This window comes from Suncus etruscus, chromosome 9 (genome assembly GCF_024139225.1).
Source record: "Suncus etruscus isolate mSunEtr1 chromosome 9, mSunEtr1.pri.cur, whole genome shotgun sequence".
NCBI classification, from domain to species: Eukaryota; Metazoa; Chordata; class Mammalia; order Eulipotyphla; family Soricidae; genus Suncus; species Suncus etruscus.
In genome coordinates, this window is record NC_064856.1 from 104,582,049 (window position 1) to 104,599,278 (window position 17,230).

General features: G+C 51.4%; 2 protein-coding genes across 2 annotated transcripts; one reads left to right on the forward strand and one right to left on the reverse strand.

The window, feature by feature from the left end:
- The first annotated feature begins 6,770 nt into the window (after positions 1-6,770).
- CCDC86 (coiled-coil domain containing 86) lies at positions 6,771-11,820 on the forward strand. Its single transcript, XM_049779726.1, has 4 exons — positions 6,771-7,528; positions 9,792-9,921; positions 11,180-11,254; positions 11,415-11,820. Exons 1-4 carry the CDS (start codon positions 6,792-6,794, stop codon positions 11,532-11,534), a joined length of 1,062 nt encoding a protein of 353 aa, XP_049635683.1. The 5' UTR covers positions 6,771-6,791; the 3' UTR covers positions 11,535-11,820.
- Positions 11,821-14,000: 2,180 nt separating this feature from the next.
- On the reverse strand, positions 14,001-15,233 carry PTGDR2 (prostaglandin D2 receptor 2). The gene has a single exon (XM_049779915.1). The coding sequence runs from the start codon at positions 15,207-15,209 to the stop codon at positions 14,001-14,003; it is 1,209 nt and encodes a 402-aa protein (XP_049635872.1). The 5' UTR covers positions 15,210-15,233.
- Between the last annotated feature and the right edge of the window lie 1,997 nt (positions 15,234-17,230).

Sequence of the window (17,230 nt, forward strand, 5' to 3'; positions counted from 1 at the left end):
TAGAGTAAAAACCAGCAGTTCTGAGAACCTGTAATATGCAGATATTGAGGATCCTGGACCTCCAAGGACCAGGCTGGACTCAGCAGTCTGAGCTCCTAGATCTCTCGGCTCTGTCCTTCCCTAGTGGTTGCAGGTACTGGGGATCCCAGGAGAAAAACAGAGAAGCAGGACCACTGATCCTGGACAAGTTGCATTTCATCCACCGAGTCCTACCAACAGGTTATTCCATCAGTCTAGGGAACCAGCATGTGCAAAGTGAGAGCAGAGATGTCCCTGATACCTGCAGTTTTCCACCCAACTAGGCACCTACCATATTTCACATAATCTCCAAGCCCTGTTGGGTTTTTTTTCTTCATCAAAATTTAATTTATAACCTTTTGTTAGTTTCACATAATTGTCACACCTTATACTCTACAGAGAGATTGCACAGCGGAGAGGGCATTTGCATTGCATGCAGCTGACCCAGGTTCGATCCCCAACATCCTATATGTTCTCCCTGAGCAGAGCCAGGAGTAACCCCTATGCATCACCAGGTGTGGCACCCAATTCAATAGCATGTCACTGCACCCAACCAAAAGGCTCTATTGGTTTCAAGTACCACAAGGAGTTCAGGGATCCCTGAACATTGAACATTGATCCATGAACAGGCTACAGAGGGAAACAGGAATGCAGTCCTAAATCAACTGAATCAGAATTTCTGGGGTTGGATCCTCACACACTCTCTGGGTTGCTCATGAAAGTTAGAGCAATGTTGCTTTTGTTTAGGGGCCATACCCAGAAGCACTCAGGAGTTACTATTACTCCTGACTCTGCTCTCAGAAATTGCTCCTAGCAGTTCAGGGGACCATATGGGATGCCAGGGATTGAATCTGGGTTGGTCCCAGGTTGGCCACATGCAAATCAAATGCCCTAACCAATGTGCTATCACTCTAGTCCACTATTTCACTCTTTATCTGCCTTATCCTGACACAATGGCACAAGCCATTCTCTGTAGATGCACTATAAAGTGTATAAAACCAACTCCATTCAGCAGTTGGTCATAGAGAGACAGACAGGTCCTATCCAGGCAGCAAAAAAGTCTGCCAGCTCTCTGCAAGGGCAGCACTTTGGGTTTATTTATTTTGTTTTGGAGTCACCTTCCCCCTGGCTCCCCTCTCGGGGGCCATTCTAAGTGGAGCCCCAGGTTCCAAAATGAGGATCTGGTGAAATGGAGGTCTGGAAGCAAATGTTGACACAGGAAATAATCCACACAGTGAAAAGGTACAAAAACAGGATCAAGAAATCCAGCACTCAAGCAAGGAATCTCACCACACAACCCTTCTCCTAGAAGGAAAGCAGCTTAGTGGAGAAAGACCAAAGAATGAGCGCCTACTTTCCTCAGACCCCTGCTTTCATTGACAAGAACCAGGCTACACCCTAAAGTGGGAGAGAAATACCCTAGGATGGAGTATGAATATTGATTAGGGTGGTGTGGGTAGAAACCTTGGATTGGTCCTCATATTGCCTTCTAATTAGATGTCTCTCAATCGATTCCTTCGATTTTCCTGTTAAAAAAGATGCTTCCCCATTGCCTTCTCATCTGGCTTTTCCCCCTCCTCTTGGATAAAGTCTACCCTTCCAGACTGGCTGACATCTTGGCTCCATGGTTCCACATGGTGGAGCGACTGGCTTGTGGATGAACAGCTTGCAGTGTTAGTTTCTGGCCTGCTATACCTTCCCAACTCTAAGTGTATTCTTTCCTGTGTCGGAGTTGCTGCTGGACCTGCTTTTCTTGTCCTACCCAGACAGGGGGCATGGGAATCCCTCTCCCTCTTTGGGGATTGTGGAACGCACAACCCACTATTCAACAGGGTTGGACCAGTAATCCAACAAGCCATACAAATTAAGAATGAAGGCTGAGTCTTTCCATAGCTGTGGTCATAGGAAGATAAGCAGTCAGCAAGTACCTTTATGTAGAACCCTAAAGTCATGGGAATTTCATAGTCTTTTCTTCCACCAGGAATTGTCCTTCTTGGCTGAATATTTGGAAAGCATCAGAAATCTAAGCTTGGGGCTGAAGCGATAATCTAGGAGGAGAAGTACTTGCCTTACACATAGCCAACCCCAATTCAATGTCTGGTACTCCAGATGGTCTCCCAAGCCCAGCCAGGAGTAATCCCTAAGTGTAGAGTCCTGAGGCCAGAGCAGTGGCACAGGGCATAAGACATCTGCCTTGTGCACGCTAGCCTAGGACAAACCGTGGTTCAGTCCCCAGGCATCCCATATGGTCCCCAAAGCCAGGGGCATTTTCTGGGCGCATTACCGGGTATGCCTCCCAAAAAAAATCAAAACAAAAAAAACTGTAGTGTCCTGAGCACCACCAAGTATGGTCCATAAACAACAACAACAACAATTTATGAAAGTTTGTTTTACACAGGAAGCTATCTTAGTCTTGAGGTTTTTTATTAGGGAGAGCAGTTTCCCACAATGGTCTATTTAGGGCCAGAGAACATTCTGTGAAACAGCTGGGGGCACTGGGTACAAGCTGGGGGGTACAGGACTAACCTCTTCCTGTTTGAGAAAACCGAGCAGTTGCAGCCAGGGGAACAGTGAGATAAGTTTGCAGGTATGAACACATGCATGAGCCTGCAGAGCGAGCCCTCCACCATGCAAGCCATTTGGCAGCCTCTGGGAGGGCCCCCCATCAGGGAACCCAACTTATGTCTCCTCACCCCATCTTTGCTTCTTGCAGGGCCTGAAACCCCTGTGAGCATAGGGATGACTAAGAAAAATGAATCTGTGAGACTCATTCCTAAAACGCATTGTCCTACAAACCTGGTCCTGTACAAATCCAAATAGCAAAGCAGCTAGTCTCAGGCATGCAGAGAGGGGTGGCACACACACATTGAGGAGAGAGAGCTGGATCTGTAGAGAGTTGAGGTATAATGCAACCCACCTTCCTGAAAAACTAATGTGAACATTTCTCAAAAAACTAAGAATTGGGCTGGAGTGATAGCATAGTGGGTAGAGCATTTGCCTGTACATGGCGGGCCCAGGTTCGATCCCAGAAGTCCCATATGATCCCCGAGCCTGCCAGGAGCAATTTCTGAGTGCAGAGCCAGAAGTGACCTGAGTGCTGCTAGGTGTAGGGGGAAAAAAACTCAGAATTGAGATAACCAGAGCAGTTAGGGTGCTTGCCTTATACATATGATTAAACTGGGTTTAAGCTCCATCATCCAATATGGTCCTCAATCTTCTCCAGGAGTGATCCCTGAGCACAGAACAAGGAGTAAGCCCAGACCACCATCAGGTGTGGCACATTAAAAAAAAAATTAAGAGTTGAGCTTCCATATAACCAGCAATGCTACTTCTTAGCTTCTATCCCAAGGACCCAAGAACTCTCTTCAGAAAAGACATTTGTTTCCCTCTGTTATTCACAGCACTCTCCACAATAGCCAAACTCTGGAAACAATCCATGAGTTGTTTGTTGGACAACCAGCTATAAACCAGACACGGTGGTTCCTAGGCAAGTTGCCAGACCCCTTTCCTGGCTTGGATCGCAATGTTGAGCAAAAGGCCATGGGCACATGAGCTCCTGACAGCTGGGGTTTGTTACACGCTCCAAGTGCAGCAGCCAGGCTCAGGGCAGGATCAGGCCTGGCTCAAGATGCACATCTGAGTTTATTTCTGGGCACAGTGTTTTCTGGCATCAGCAGAAACCAGGGAGCTCATTCAGCACTTCTGCCTGCCCTGCATTCACACAGCCACGCTGGCTCCTCCCAGCACACAGAGCAGGAGCTGCAGGAGGTATAAGCCCAAAAGAGAGGCATTTGCAAGGCAGTTGGGCACCCAAGCCCTGCACTGTCTTTCTGGAACAACACCTGGATGTGATGCTGAACCAGCACCTCAGTCTCTCTCTTACCCCTTTCCTGCTTCCACAGAGAGGTACTCAGAAGGGCTATGACTCCCCTAACACTGGCTCATTATGAGACCTTTGCAAAGGGCCCAGTTTTCCACAAGAACTGAGTGCTGAAAGGAGGGAACATGGCATGCATGATCCAGCTTTAGTAACAATATTGCAAACTACAGTATTTCAAAAGAAAAAAGGAAAGGAGGAGGAGGAGAAGGAGGAGGAGGGGAGGAGAAAGTCTGCTATAGGCAGGCAGGGGAGAAGGAAGAAGGGAGGGAAACTGAGGACACTGGTGGAGGGTATTAGACATTGTATGATTGAAAGTCAATTATGAGCAACTTTGTACCTATGTTTTTCACAGTGATTCAATTTAAAAAAATTATTTAGAGGGGCTGGAGCTATAGCACAGCAGTAGGGCATTTGCTTTGCACACAGACTCTTTGGGACAGACATGGGTTTAATCCCCAGTATCCCATATGGTCCCTGAGCCTGCCAGGAGCGATTTCTGAGTGCAGAGCCAGGAGTAACCCCTGAGCACCACTGGGTGTGACCCAAACACATGTATATGTATATTATATTTATTATTTATATTATATATTTATTTATTATATATTATATATAAAGGGTCCCAGCTTCTCTGAGATGGGGTTGAATGTGGGGCTGTTGTCAGGGTTGAATGTGGGCTGCTGTCAGGGTTAAGTGCATATATTCTTGCAGGGAATTTGAAAGCTCACAGTGCCCAATAACTTTAGAATTTGATGCTGTGTCTCCAAACATATTCAGAGATAAGAATTAAAATGAAAAAAGAGGGGCCGGTGAGGTGGCGCTAGAGGTAAGGTGTCTGCCTTGCAAGCACTAGCCAAGGAAGGACAGCGGTTCGATCCCCCGGCATACCATATGGTCCCCCCAAGCCAGGGGCAATTTCTGAGTGCTTAACCAGGAGTAACCCCTGAGCGTCAAACGGGTGTGGCCCAAAAAAAATGAGAAAAATGAAAAAAGAAAAAAGAATTAAAAAGGATCGGGCCCGGAGAGATAGCACAGCAGTGTTTGCCTTGCAAGCAGCCGATCCATGACCAAACATGGTTGGTTCGAATCCCGGTGTCCCATATGATCCCCTGTGCCTGCCAGGAGCTATTTCTGAGCAGACAGCCAGGAGTAAGCCCTGAGCACCGCCGGGTGTGGCCAAAAAAAAACAAAACAAAACAAAAAAAGGATCAACAGGCAATTGGTTCAGAAAATCGACCCTGCAAAAACATCTCCAAAAGAGTGGGGAGGTATCAACACTCTAAGGACCATCTGTGGTGCAGAAGATCAAACCCAAATTGGCTCAGTGCAAAGCCACTGTCTCAACTATCTCTCTCTCCAGCCCCTGGACTATGTCTGGCTCTCTGAAGGAAGAATGCCCTGTGTGGCACCATTGCTATGCCAACATCTTGCTTAAAGAGGGAATTTCAACAGGTAAAATTCATCAGGATTCTGTTTGAATGCTAGATGAAGCCTGTCAGGCACTGGATAGTAGCAGGGACTCGAGCCCCTTTTCTTCCTTCAGGACCTATCTGGGTTCCCCAGCCATGACTCCCTGCTCCCAATTCTGCACTCCCTCTCCTGCAGTGGCCACGCAGGGCTCCTGCCCTCACCTTGGTCACATTCAGCCATGTCCCTGTGGCCAGAGCTCCTTCTTTGGCCTTGACCTCTGCCCCCACCCCACTCCACCCCACCCCAGCAGAACTGGACAACTTCCCAGGCCCTCTCACATGCAAGCAGCGGGAGAGAACATGGTTTTTAAGACATTATGAAACAGCAGAACTAGAGCTCTGAAATCCCTGAAATCCTGAAGACACCCTCTCTCCACGCCCCCATACACACACCCCTTTACCGGCAGATTTAAGAATAATAGCAAAGCCAGCTAGTTGGGGCAGTTTCCTAAAATAGAGTCCCTAAAAAGAAAGATGCTTGCCACGAAGGAGGATTCCAGCGAAAGAGCAAACGAAGCCCATCACACTGTGAGTCTGGACGGAGTCTAGGGAGATCTAAACTATTTCTAGAACTGGGGCAGGAGCTGGGGGCCTGGAGCCAACCATGCAATGCCCAAGATAAAAAAAAATCGGTGCTGTGATGCCTGTACCACAACTTCACCAAAAAGTTACAAAGTGAGCATTCCTGACTCCATACTCAAGCAAGGGGGTGCGAGAAGAAGAGCAGGAATACTAATATATAACTCTAGACTTTGTGTTCTTAATTCTGGAATCCATCAGATAACCAACACTCTAGCGTTCAGGATTATTTCAGATTGAGTTAGTGCTAAATCAGACGTATTACAAACAAGAAGAGTGACAGATGATAAATCCAAAAAGAAGTTGTGGGGTGAGGGCATCCTTGCCCAATTGCACAAATGATTTAAAGATATTTCTATCCAGCCTAGCCTTCGGGTTCCTCGGGTCTTTGCTCAATTTTTTTTTTAATTTTGTTTTGTTTTGTTTTGTTTTGGAGTCACACCCAGCAGCACTCAGGGGTTCCTTCTGGCTCTGCACTCAGAAATCACTCCTGGCAGGCAGGCAGGCAGGCACGCACACACACACACACACACACACACACACACACACACACACACACACACACAACTGAGGCGATTCTTTCTTATTCCCAAGAAACAGTGTTACAAGACTCAGAACTCAAAACTAGGACTCGCCTGTCAATTCCGAGCGCGCCTAAGTATTCCGCGCATGCGCTTCGCGCCATCGGCCCCGCCTCTTTGCCCAATACCAACATGGCGACCGCAGCAACAAGTCGCGCTTTGCCGGGCTCCGCCGCGGCGGCTTTTGACGTCATAAACTGGCGCCGGAAGTCCCGGGGTATCCGAAGGCTGCATGTGCGTCTGGGATTTTGCAACTTGGGCAGCATCATGGATACCCCGCTACGGCGCAGCAGGCGGCTGGAAGGCCTGAGGCCCGAGGCGCCCGAGAGATCCGCCTCGGTTTTGAAAGCGGCCGTCGTGGAGATCGAGTCGAATGCAGAAAAAACGACGGGGCCGAGGTCTCGGAGCTTGCGGGAGCCGGGCCTGGGATCCCCGGGATCATCCGATCAGCAGCAGTGTGCAACCTTGGGGCACCCCCAAGTGCTGCCAGAACCGTACTCAGGGTCCCCCCAGCCCTTGCAGCATCCAGGCCCAGGCGTAGACTCACCCCAAAGACGGCCAGAGTCGTGCCCAGGTAACCCCCTGCTTGAGCCAAGGCCAAAGGAGTCCCCCAAAAGAAGCGACAGCCGAGAAGAAGAGGGTTCGGGCTTGGTTCGGAATCTGGAGAAGCTAGGCCCGGGATCCCCCAAACATAAGCTACTACAGCCAGGCCCAGAGTCTCCAGAACCTTTTCTAGGCCTTCAAGCCCCTGGTCCTGAACCCTCAGGGCCTCCCCGGGAGCTGGCAAGCCAACCACCCGAGTCCCCTCGGGGTCCCCCTGAGTCGAAGACGACACCCCCAACCCGGATTGAGGCGAAGGACGATATTCGGGCAAAGAAGCAGAAAGGGGCCCCCGCCCAAGCCCCGGCGTTTAAGAAGTTCAAGGAGGAGAAGGAGGCGGTTCTCGTAATCCCCAAAGGGAAGCCTAAATCGGGGCGTGTGTGGAAGGATCCCTGCAAGAAAAGGTGAAGGGGAACGCGGGGTAACGGTAGGGTTTCTTGAGAGACTGGAGGGATGCCTGGGGTTGGGGATCACGTAGGTTTGGGTGGTCGCACAGACTAGTAATTGTATTCAAATGATGATGAATTTGTTCAGGATCCTGGAGAGGGAGTCATGCCTAGTTCTTTTCTGCACAGGAAGCTTGAGGTTGTCACCCATCACCTGTTCCTGAGCTTGCCCTTTGTCATAAACAGCACGGTTGCTCCAGTAATTCCCCCGTTTTTGTTTTTGGGCACACGGGACATTTCTCATGGGTTACTCTGGCTCTGCACTCAGGAACCATTCATTCCTGGCCAGCAAACATCCTATTCACTATACTATCTCTCCAGCCCCCCTAAATCTCCTCCTTTGACTTCATCATCACGTTAAGTTTAAAGAATTGCCGCTCTGAGGGCAAGGAAAGATTTTTGAGGGGACTTGGTTTTGTTAGCCATTGTAGGCCCATGGGCTTAAAAGTGATCATTTCCGGGAGCTGGAGAGATAGTAAAGCAGATAGGGTGTTTGCCTTGCACATGACCAAACTTTGATTCAATCCTCAGCATCCCATCTGGTCTCCCGAGCACCACCAGGACTAATTCCTTAATGCAGAGCCAAGGGTAGCCCCTGAGCATTGCTGGGTGTGATTCAAAACAATAAGTAGAACAGGTGGCCATTTCCGTTGAGAATTTTCCTGCCCAGAATGTAATGGGACATCGTTGGGGTGCTCTAGACAGAGTTGGCCCAGGGCACAGCATACCTGGTGGCTTTGCTCTTGCCTCCAAGAAGCAGTGACCCCAGGACTCTCCTCACTTCACTCATCCCAGCCCCCACCAAGGCTCCACGTGAGCTAGGTGTGAAGGCAGATGTCTTTGGGATCTGGAGGCTAAGGGCCAATGACACTGATGTTGGGGACCTCTGGTAAGTGGTGACTAAGCAGAGGTGAGTGCAGGTGTCACTGCAAAAGGGTATCTGGCGTGAGGAGTCACAACTGGGAAGGCCAGCCTGCTCCCACCCTCTGTGGACCCCTTTCCTCTAGAGGGAGGGCAGCATTCATAGATGGCACCTTCCCTTTCCCTTCAGGCTGGGACTCTTTTCTTGTCTTTTTTTTTTTTTTTTTTTTTTTTTTTTTTTGGTTTTTGGGTCACACCCGTTTGACGCTCAGGGGTTACTCCTGGCTATGTGCTCAGAAATCGCCCCTGGCTTGGGGGGACCATATGGGACGCCGGGGGATCGAACCGCGGTCCTTCCTTGGCTAGCGCTTGCAAGGCAGACACCTTACCTCCAGCGCCACCTACCCGGCCCTTTTTTTTTTTTTTTTTTGTTATTGTTTTTGGGCCACACCAGTGACGACAGTGCTTACTCCTGGCTATGGACTCAGAAATCGCTCCTGGCTCGGGGACAGACCATATGGGTCACCAGGGATGGAACCCAGGTCTGTTCCGGTCAGCCTGTGTGCAAGGCAAACGCCCTGCCACTGTGCTTTCGCTCCGGCCCCTCTAGTCTCCCTTTAACCTGGCAATGTACACAGGTTGGAAAGGTGGGTCAGGCCTTGGAGCCTTAGCTTTATCTTCCTTCATTCCCCCTTTAGGTCATTAATATTATTATATTTCACTTGTGTTCACACTTGGCTTAATCAACCTAAAATAGAGCACCAGGGTGTTAAGTCAAGTTAATCATTCATTCCCCAGGACCAGAGAGAGTCCAAAGAATAAGGCTCTTGCCTTGCACGCAGCCAATCCAGATTCGATCTCTGACATCCCATTTGGTTCCCCAAACTCACAAGGATGACTTCTGAGCTCAAGCCAGGAGTAAGCCTTAAAGATTGCTGGTATGGCCCAAAAACACTACCACCACCCCCAAAAGTCTCTTTCCCTATTCCCATCTCTCCTATGAGGCTGATCCGGATTCAGTCCCTTGTTCATTATGGTCCCCAAGACTGCCAGCAGTGATCCCTGAGTGCAGAACTAGGAATAAGCCCTAAACACTGCTGGGTGTGGTCCATAAAATCAAAATAGAGAAACTGGAGTCCTGAAATGGAGTGGACCTCCCGTCTGTTTTTAGATTATTCCTGTCTGGTCATGGGCAGGACTCAGCCTTGGCCTCTGCCCTGATCCCGCAGTAGCCTCTGGGAGCTCTTCCATGTCTCTGAGCCCACAGTGCTGTCCCAGAAATGAGGAAAAAAGAAAGCACTTGCTCAAAGCACAGAAGGTGCTTCCCATGGGACCACAAGCTCTCTCTCCCTTGCCCCAGGTTCTCCCACATGGTGCAGGACAAGCCTCTGCGCACCTCTTGGCAGCGAAAGATGAAGGAGCGGCAGGAGAAGAAGCTGGCCAGGGACTTCGCGAGACACCTGGAAGAGGAGAAAGCACGGCGCCGTCAGGTGAGGGGCCACAGGGCCCAGGTTGAGGCGGGCAGGCTGGTACACAAGGCAGAGCTGGACCTGAGGTCCCAAGTCTTGGGGACATCTGGCAGAGCAGCTGTGCAGTCTCAGGTCAGGGGAAGAAGCCAGGGGAATCTCCGGCTTCACTTCACACATGTGGGAAGTGGGTGCAGATCTAACATTCCCACCAGGGTCAGACACTTCCCTCCCAGCCTCCAGAACCTTCCTGGTAGCCTCAGGCAGCAGGCTGAGAATGTGTGGTGGTAGCCTGAGTCAGTGACTGCCCTGTGACTGGGTGCGGGTCAGAATGCCTCACCCCTATTCTGGCCACTGAGGAGAATGGTGGTCAACCTGTGGTCATCTGGTCTGGCCCTCACACAGGGTTGCCGGATTTTACCATGCTTTCTGTGGGACTCTGACTTCTTAGGCAAGAAGAGGCCCTCTGGTTTCCTGGGTCCCTATCCAACCCAGATCTTATCCTGAGTAGGAGCCCAGTGTGCATTTCCCCTTTACTATTTTCTGGGTGCCCAGGGAAATAGAGAGAGGCACCCTCTCACCCACCCCCTTTCATGGTCTGGGGCTGCTCCCACATCCATCAGAGTCATATTCATTCCCCTAGGCCAGCTCATGACCACAGCTGCAGTTTTCTTATTCCTGGCCAGGCAGAAGCATCTCTCAACCTCACACTTTACCTTTAAGTCACTGAGTCAACATTGGGGCCCCTTTCACTGGGGGGAATCCCAAACTGCAGGAGGACACTTGAGGTTTGCCATTAACTCTTTGGCTAGAGCCAGGGTTTAAGCTTATGGCTCATACTTACCAGGAAACATTTCAATTAACTCAACCATCTCCTGGGCCCTTTCAACAGCTCAGCGGCTTGGCCAGGAGCACCACTGAGGCAGGTGCAGAGGCAGGATTGGAACAAGGGCCACATGGCTCTGGAACCTTCTCTGCCCCACCCTGCATTCTAGGACCACCTGGGCTTTCAGGGGTGAGATGCAGAGGAGGTAGCTAGCTAGAAATACACCCTGCCTGCATAGACCTTGCCTGGCTTTAGCACAATTGCTCGCCCAAATAGCATGTAAGCGTCAGTCCCCAAGCACCCACCTTCTTGGGATGGTGGGGGGTGGGTCTTGCCCTGCAGTCCTGGGGTGGCTCTCGCAGAGACTCAGTCAGGTCCTACCTGAGTCTGGGGGTTCCCTTCCCTCCTGGGAGTGCTGCCGGCTCCCTGGTCCCAACTCCAGTCTCTGCATTTCAGGAGAAGAAGGAGCGTCGAGCCGAGAACCTGAGACGCCGCCTGGAGAACGAGCGCAAGGCCGAGGTCGTCCAGGTGGTGAGTGTTGGCCAGATCGGGGGCCAATATTCAGTTCCCTGACACTGCAATCTTCAGCCACTACTAGGAAGATGGGGGGTAGGGTGGGCAGGAGCTCCCTTTCCCTGGGGATTAGCACGGGCGTTTCTGCCGCACTAATTTCCATCTCGTTTCTCCCCAGATCCGAAACCCTGCTAAGCTGAAGCGGGCCAAGAAGCGGCAGCTGCGCTCCATTGAGAAGCGGGACACTCTGTTCGCCCTGCAGAAGCAGCCTCCTCAGCGGCCTGCAGCCACAAGCTGAACTCACCACCTGGAGTCAGGGGCATCTCTGGACTGGCTCCAAAGCAGGAGAACCCCACTCCCATGCATGGCTCTTTGCTTATGAGACTTTCTGGCTCAGAGACCCAAGAGAAATCTGGGTCCTGGCAGGCATGGGAAGAGAAGTACAGCATCTCCTGCTGCCTTTACCCAAGTGCCTCAACCCCACCATCTATTTTTGTTTGTTTTGGTTTGAGGCCATACCCTGCAGGTCTCAGAGGTTACTCCTGGTTCTGTGCTCAGAAATCGTGCCTGACAGGCTGGAGGACCACATGTGGCACTGGGATCAAACCCACATGCATCCTGGGTTGGCCATAAGCCAGGCAAACACCCTACCCACTGCTATCGTCCGGCCCCAACACCCCAGCATCTTTTCTAGTTTCTCAGAGCTGATGGGAGACCCAACTCCCCAGAAATGTGGCTGTTTGTTCCCAAATTCCTGGGCTCAGCCGAGACCTGCCAGCAGTCTCCTCCTTTCATGTTTGTACCCCATGACCCTGTCACCCTGCAAACAGCCCAGCTCCACCCTACTCTTTCCACCCTGGAGTTTAACCAAGGAGCCAAGGCGGCTTTTGTTTCTCTCTAGTGTTCTCTGCAGAAGCCCCCCTGGTCTGCTGGACACATCACCCAGCAGAAAGATTTTTGCTCCAGAAAAAAATATTTATTAAATTCACCATCGCAGCCTGGCCATAGCAGCACATTGCAGGAGCACAGGCAGGGCTGAGAACAATAAATCATGGAACTGTCCTGTGTGTCAGATGAGGGCAAGTTTGGGGAGGAGTGGGAGGTGGGGGTTGGAGTGCCTGTTGGTTTGTTGAGCACGTGCTGAGGACCAGGGTAGCATCAGAAATACTTCACCGAAATAAGAAACTGCTCATCTCAGTGTTTTTTACCACCATACATGCTGCTGGACCAAGGGTCCAGCCCTGAGTCCCCAAGAGCACAGTTCAGGGGCAATACAGCTGTCCTTCATCCTGTCAAGGACAAAGTGGAGGTGATGGCAGCATGGTCCCCAGGTGCTCCAGAAGCATCTGCTGCAGAGCTGAGTGTCCCATCCATCCCCACACATACAGGATCCCACCCAGCTGTAGGCCTATGCTGGGATGCAGTTAGACTACTGGCCATGAACTTCAATAAAAATGTCAAGTGCATTGAGGTTCTACAGGTTACCCCAAAGATGAATCACAGTGCCTTCACTTGGATCCACTTTATAAACACTTATAAACAGTCCTGCTGGGCTTTGAACGACTTGTGGCAGAGTGCTCTTCCTCTTGCTAATCAGCAGCAATTTATGGGCCCCTGGCAATCAGCTCAGCTGAAAATTAGTTAGTGGGGGCCTAAAATAGGATAGGAGGTAAGGGAGACAGTAGCCTTACTTGCAGCCAACTTTGCTGATTCCTGTCCCAGTCTGGCCCCATGAGCATCTTCCCCCCCCCCTCCCCAAAATGCCCAAACCCTCAATATAAAAAGGGAAATCAAAAGTGCTTTGCACGCTTTTTATGCTTCTAGTTTTCTGTCCCTCAACAAAAACACACACACACCAAATATATACAATAGCCTCAGGGAATCAGCTACCCCAGGGGTTTGGTTCGGTTTGGTTTTGCAGTTCCTGGAGCCCTTTTTTCGTTTGCCCAAGCTGCCTCCAGATTTGGTTTGATTTGGGGGCCACATCTGAACTTACTCCTGACTGCCACTCAGAAATCACTCCTTCGGGGCGTCTGGGAACCATAGGGGAGTCTAACGCGTGTCTTGCTATGGCTCCTACCCCAATGTTAAGATTTATTTTATTTCCTATACATGGATGTACATGGAATCTATTATGCTGAGTGAAATAAGAGAGAGAGAGAAAAACGCAGAATGGTCTCACTCATCTATGGGTTTTAAGAAAAATGAAAGACACCCTTGTAATAATAATTTTCAGACACAAAAGAGAAAAGAGCTGGAAGTTCCAGCTCACCTCAGGAAGCTCACCACAAAGAGTGATGAGTTTAGTTAGAGAAATAACTACATTTTGAACCGTCCTAATATTGAGAATGTATGAGGGAAATGTAGAGCCTGTTTAGGGTACAGGCGGGGGTTGGGTGGGGAGGAGGGAGATTTGGGACTTGGGTGATGGGAATGTTGCACTGGTGATGGGTGGTGTTCCTTTTATGACTGAAACCCAAACACAATCATGTATGTAATCAAGGTGTTTAAATAAAAAAAAATTATGCATTAAAAAAAAAAAGAAAGGAGAAAAAAAAACAATCAATCAATAAAGTTTTGAAAAAGAATTAAAAATAAAAAAAAATAAAAAAATAAAAAAAAAATTTATTTTAACTGGATCCCCCCAAGCGGCCCTGTTGCGCCGTGAGGTTTGAAAAGCAGATAAGACGTCTTAGTTTGGGGGCGGGGGGGAGTGGGCCCCTGCAGGGAGGGCACAGAAACCTGCAGAGCCGATTACCCCCGTTTACTCGGAGGTGCAGCTCAGCTCCCGCTTCAGTGGGCCCGCCTCATCCTGGGATGGAGCCCGATCCCTCGTGGAGGGCGTCGAACGAGCACCCCGCAACCAGCGCAGGAGACGCCCGGGGCCTGACCCGGAGACAGAGTCAGCGGCTTTGCCAGTGGTGGAAACGCTGGAAGCCGAGGAGGCGCGTCGGCGCCGGCTCCCCAAGACCCCCAGCTCGCTGTCATCCGCCAGCACCGTCTCCAAAACGCTGCGCAAGGAGCGCCTTAGCTTGTGCCACACGTCGGGGCAGGTGAAGACATAGAGCAGTGGATTGAGCACGCTGTTGAGGAAGGCCAGGCTGGTGACAAAGGGCAAACCCTTCCGTACCAGCTGCCGTAGGGATCGGTGATGATGCGCGAGGGCCTCCAGCAGGCTGAAGACGTGGTAAGGGCCCCAGCAGAGCGCAAAGGCCACCACCACGGCTGCCACCAGGCGCACGAAACGGCCAGAGGGCCTGCGACCCCGTCGACGGCCCAGCCGCAGGCTGACGGCCACATGGCTGGCAGCGATGACAGCCAGGGGCAGCAAGAAGGCCAGCAAGAATTTGCTCACCGCCAGGGCCAGCTGGCGCGAGTGGCACACGGCGTCCAGCCCGGACCCGTCATGCCACTGCAGCACATTGTAGTAGCACATGATGCGGCCGTCCCTTCGTGGGATGGTGTCTCTGAACACGAAATAGGGCACCGTGTTGAGCACCGCCAATGCCCAGAGTGCCAGGCACAGGCGATGCGCCGCGGGCACCGTGCGTCGGTTCTGGGCCCACACGGGCCGCAGCACCTGCAGGCAACGGTCCAGGCTGATGGCACTGAGCAAGAAACCGCTGGCGAACATGTTGAGGAAGAAGACGGACGAATGCAGCTTGCAGAAGGGGGTGCCCAGCTCCCACGAGTGGCCCACGGCTAAGAAGTAGGTGAAGAAGGGCAGGGAGGCGGTGGCCAGCAGGTCGGACAGCGCCAGGTGCAGCACCCAGGTGGTCACCACGGTCTGGCGCATGCGGCAGCCCACTACAAAGATGATGAGGCCGTTTTCCAGCAGCCCTGCCACGCCTGCCAGCCCGTGCACCAGCACGGCCGCGTAGTCCATGTAACGCAGGCTGGCATTCCTGTGGCTCTGCACGCGGCTCATCTCCTCCAGCAGTGGGCACAGCGGCTTCGTCAGGTTGATCACCATGGTGGGGCCCTGCAGCAGGCAGAAGGAGGCTGGCTGGCACTTGGCAATGATACACTGCCCAGCTGGCCCCCAGAGGGACTCTGCTTTCACCTGAGTGTTCCAGGCAAGGCCCTGCCCGGGTTAGAAAGAGGAGCAAAGACTGTTATGGTGGGGAAGAAAAGCTCATTCCAGTCCTCCCCACAGCATTACCTGGGCAAGTCACTTATGCTCCCAAATTTGCTTCTCCTGGGCAAGGGGGATACTATAACCCCAGAAAACAGCCCAGAGGTGTTCAGGTAGATAAAGTCTGTGGAAAAACCACGATTCCATTTATCGATATCACTGAGCTGGACAAACTGAGAGTCAGCCATGCAGGCTTTTTTTATTTTTAATGGACCACACACTCTGTGGCCATACTCCTGGCTCTGCACTCAGAAATTGCTCCTGGCAGGCTCAGGATACCATATGGGATGCCAGGAATTGAACTTGAGTCCATCCTGGGTTGGCCTCGTGCAAGGCAAATGCTCTATTGCTGTGCTAATTCTCCGGGGCCCCCTGCAGGCTTGATTCTGGCCACTCCAAGAACACAGGCCAGAAGCTAGACCTCATCCATGAGGCAGAAGGCTTTGTCTTCTTATTGTTGTTGTTACTGTTGTTTGTGTTGTTTTTTTGTTTGTTTGTTTTTGGGTCACACCCGGCAGCACTGGGGGGGGGGGGTTACTCCTGGCTCTATGCTCAGAAATCACTCCTGGCAGGCTCAGCTGACCATATGGGATGCCGGGATTCAAATCACCATCTTTCTACATGCAAGGCAACCCTTGCAATGCAGCCCTACCTCCATGTTATCTCTCTGGCCTCTATTGTTGTTTTGTTACTATATTATTATTTGGTTTGGGGCCACATCTGGCAGGGCTCTGAAGTTACTAGTCCTGGCTCTGCACTCAGCATCACTCCTGGCAGTTCTCAGGGGTCCATATGAAGGGCCAAAGGTCAAATCTGTGTTGGCCACATGCAAGGCAAGTACCCCCTCCACTGTACTATCTGTGCTCCTGCCCAAGCTCTGGGTTTTTTTGTTGTTAGTTAGTTTGTTTTTTATTTTGGGGAGTTTTGGGTCACGCTCAGGGGTTACTCCTGGCTTTTCGCTCAGAAATCGCTCCTGGCAGGCTCGAGGAGACCTTATGTGATGCTGGGATCAAACTGGGTCCATCCTAGGTTGGCCAAGTGCAAGGCAAACACCCTCCAGCCCTGGATCTGAATCTTTAAGGGAGGCTTCCACCCACCTCTGCTCACCCACAGCACCCGAAGACCTCAACTCTGTGCAGATTCTCCAAGTGGCCTCAGTCCCACAGTGGTGCCTGGTCGGGCCTGTTGACCGCAAACAGTGGAACCGACCCTCCTCTGATAGTGGGCAGGAAATGAGATAAGTGCAGGGGAGAGCCGGTAAGAAGGAACTGTGAGGTCGGGGTAACTAGCGGCCCAAGAAAGAAAGGCCACAGAAGACTGCCCCCACCCCACCCTGTTCTGCCCAGAGCCTGCCGCAGTGATACTCCCTGTCCCATGTCCCACATGGATAGCCCAGCCTCATTCATTGTATCTTTACTCGCTTGGGTCTCACTCAGCAGGCCCAATGAGCTCCTACTCCAAGTAGCATGGGACAGGCCAGCCAGTTATCTCTACCCACTGCTAAGATATGCTAGCCAGTAGCTTCAGCAAGAACCCATAGCCTTCTGCCTATTGTGAAGCTGGCTGAGAATGGGGGTTCTGCAAGGGCTGGGGAAGGCAGCCACCACAGAAGCAAGGTAGGGAACAGGTCACAGGGACCGAAGACTCTGTCCTGGGCAGCAGGACCTTACCTAGGTGCTCTCCTGCCCGGGGCTCTAGAGAAGGGTGCTGGCCGCATGCAACAGGCCAGGTTTCAGATTAAAACATGAAGTTGCAAGTATTAGAATCACCAGAGAGATAGCATGGAGGTAAGGCATTTGCCTTGCATGCAGAAGGTCGGTGGTTCGAAACCGGACATCCCATATGGTCCCCCGAGCCTG

What these genes read in the sequence shown, in the direction of transcription:
- CCDC86 (XM_049779726.1), top strand. Translation starts at nt 6,792, where the DNA reads ATGGATACCCCGCTACGGCGCAGCAGGCGGCTGGAAGGCCTGAGGCCC. An exon ending in AGAAAGCACGGCGCCGTCAG is followed by an intron (nt 9,922 to 11,179) that starts GTGAGGGGCCAC and finishes TCTGCATTTCAG; the next exon opens with GAGAAGAAGGAGCGTCGAGC. An exon ending in AGGCCGAGGTCGTCCAGGTG is followed by an intron (nt 11,255 to 11,414) that starts GTGAGTGTTGGC and finishes GTTTCTCCCCAG; the next exon opens with ATCCGAAACCCTGCTAAGCT.
- PTGDR2 (XM_049779915.1), bottom strand. Translation starts at nt 15,209, where the DNA reads ATGGTGATCAACCTGACGAAGCCGCTGTGCCCACTGCTGGAGGAGATG.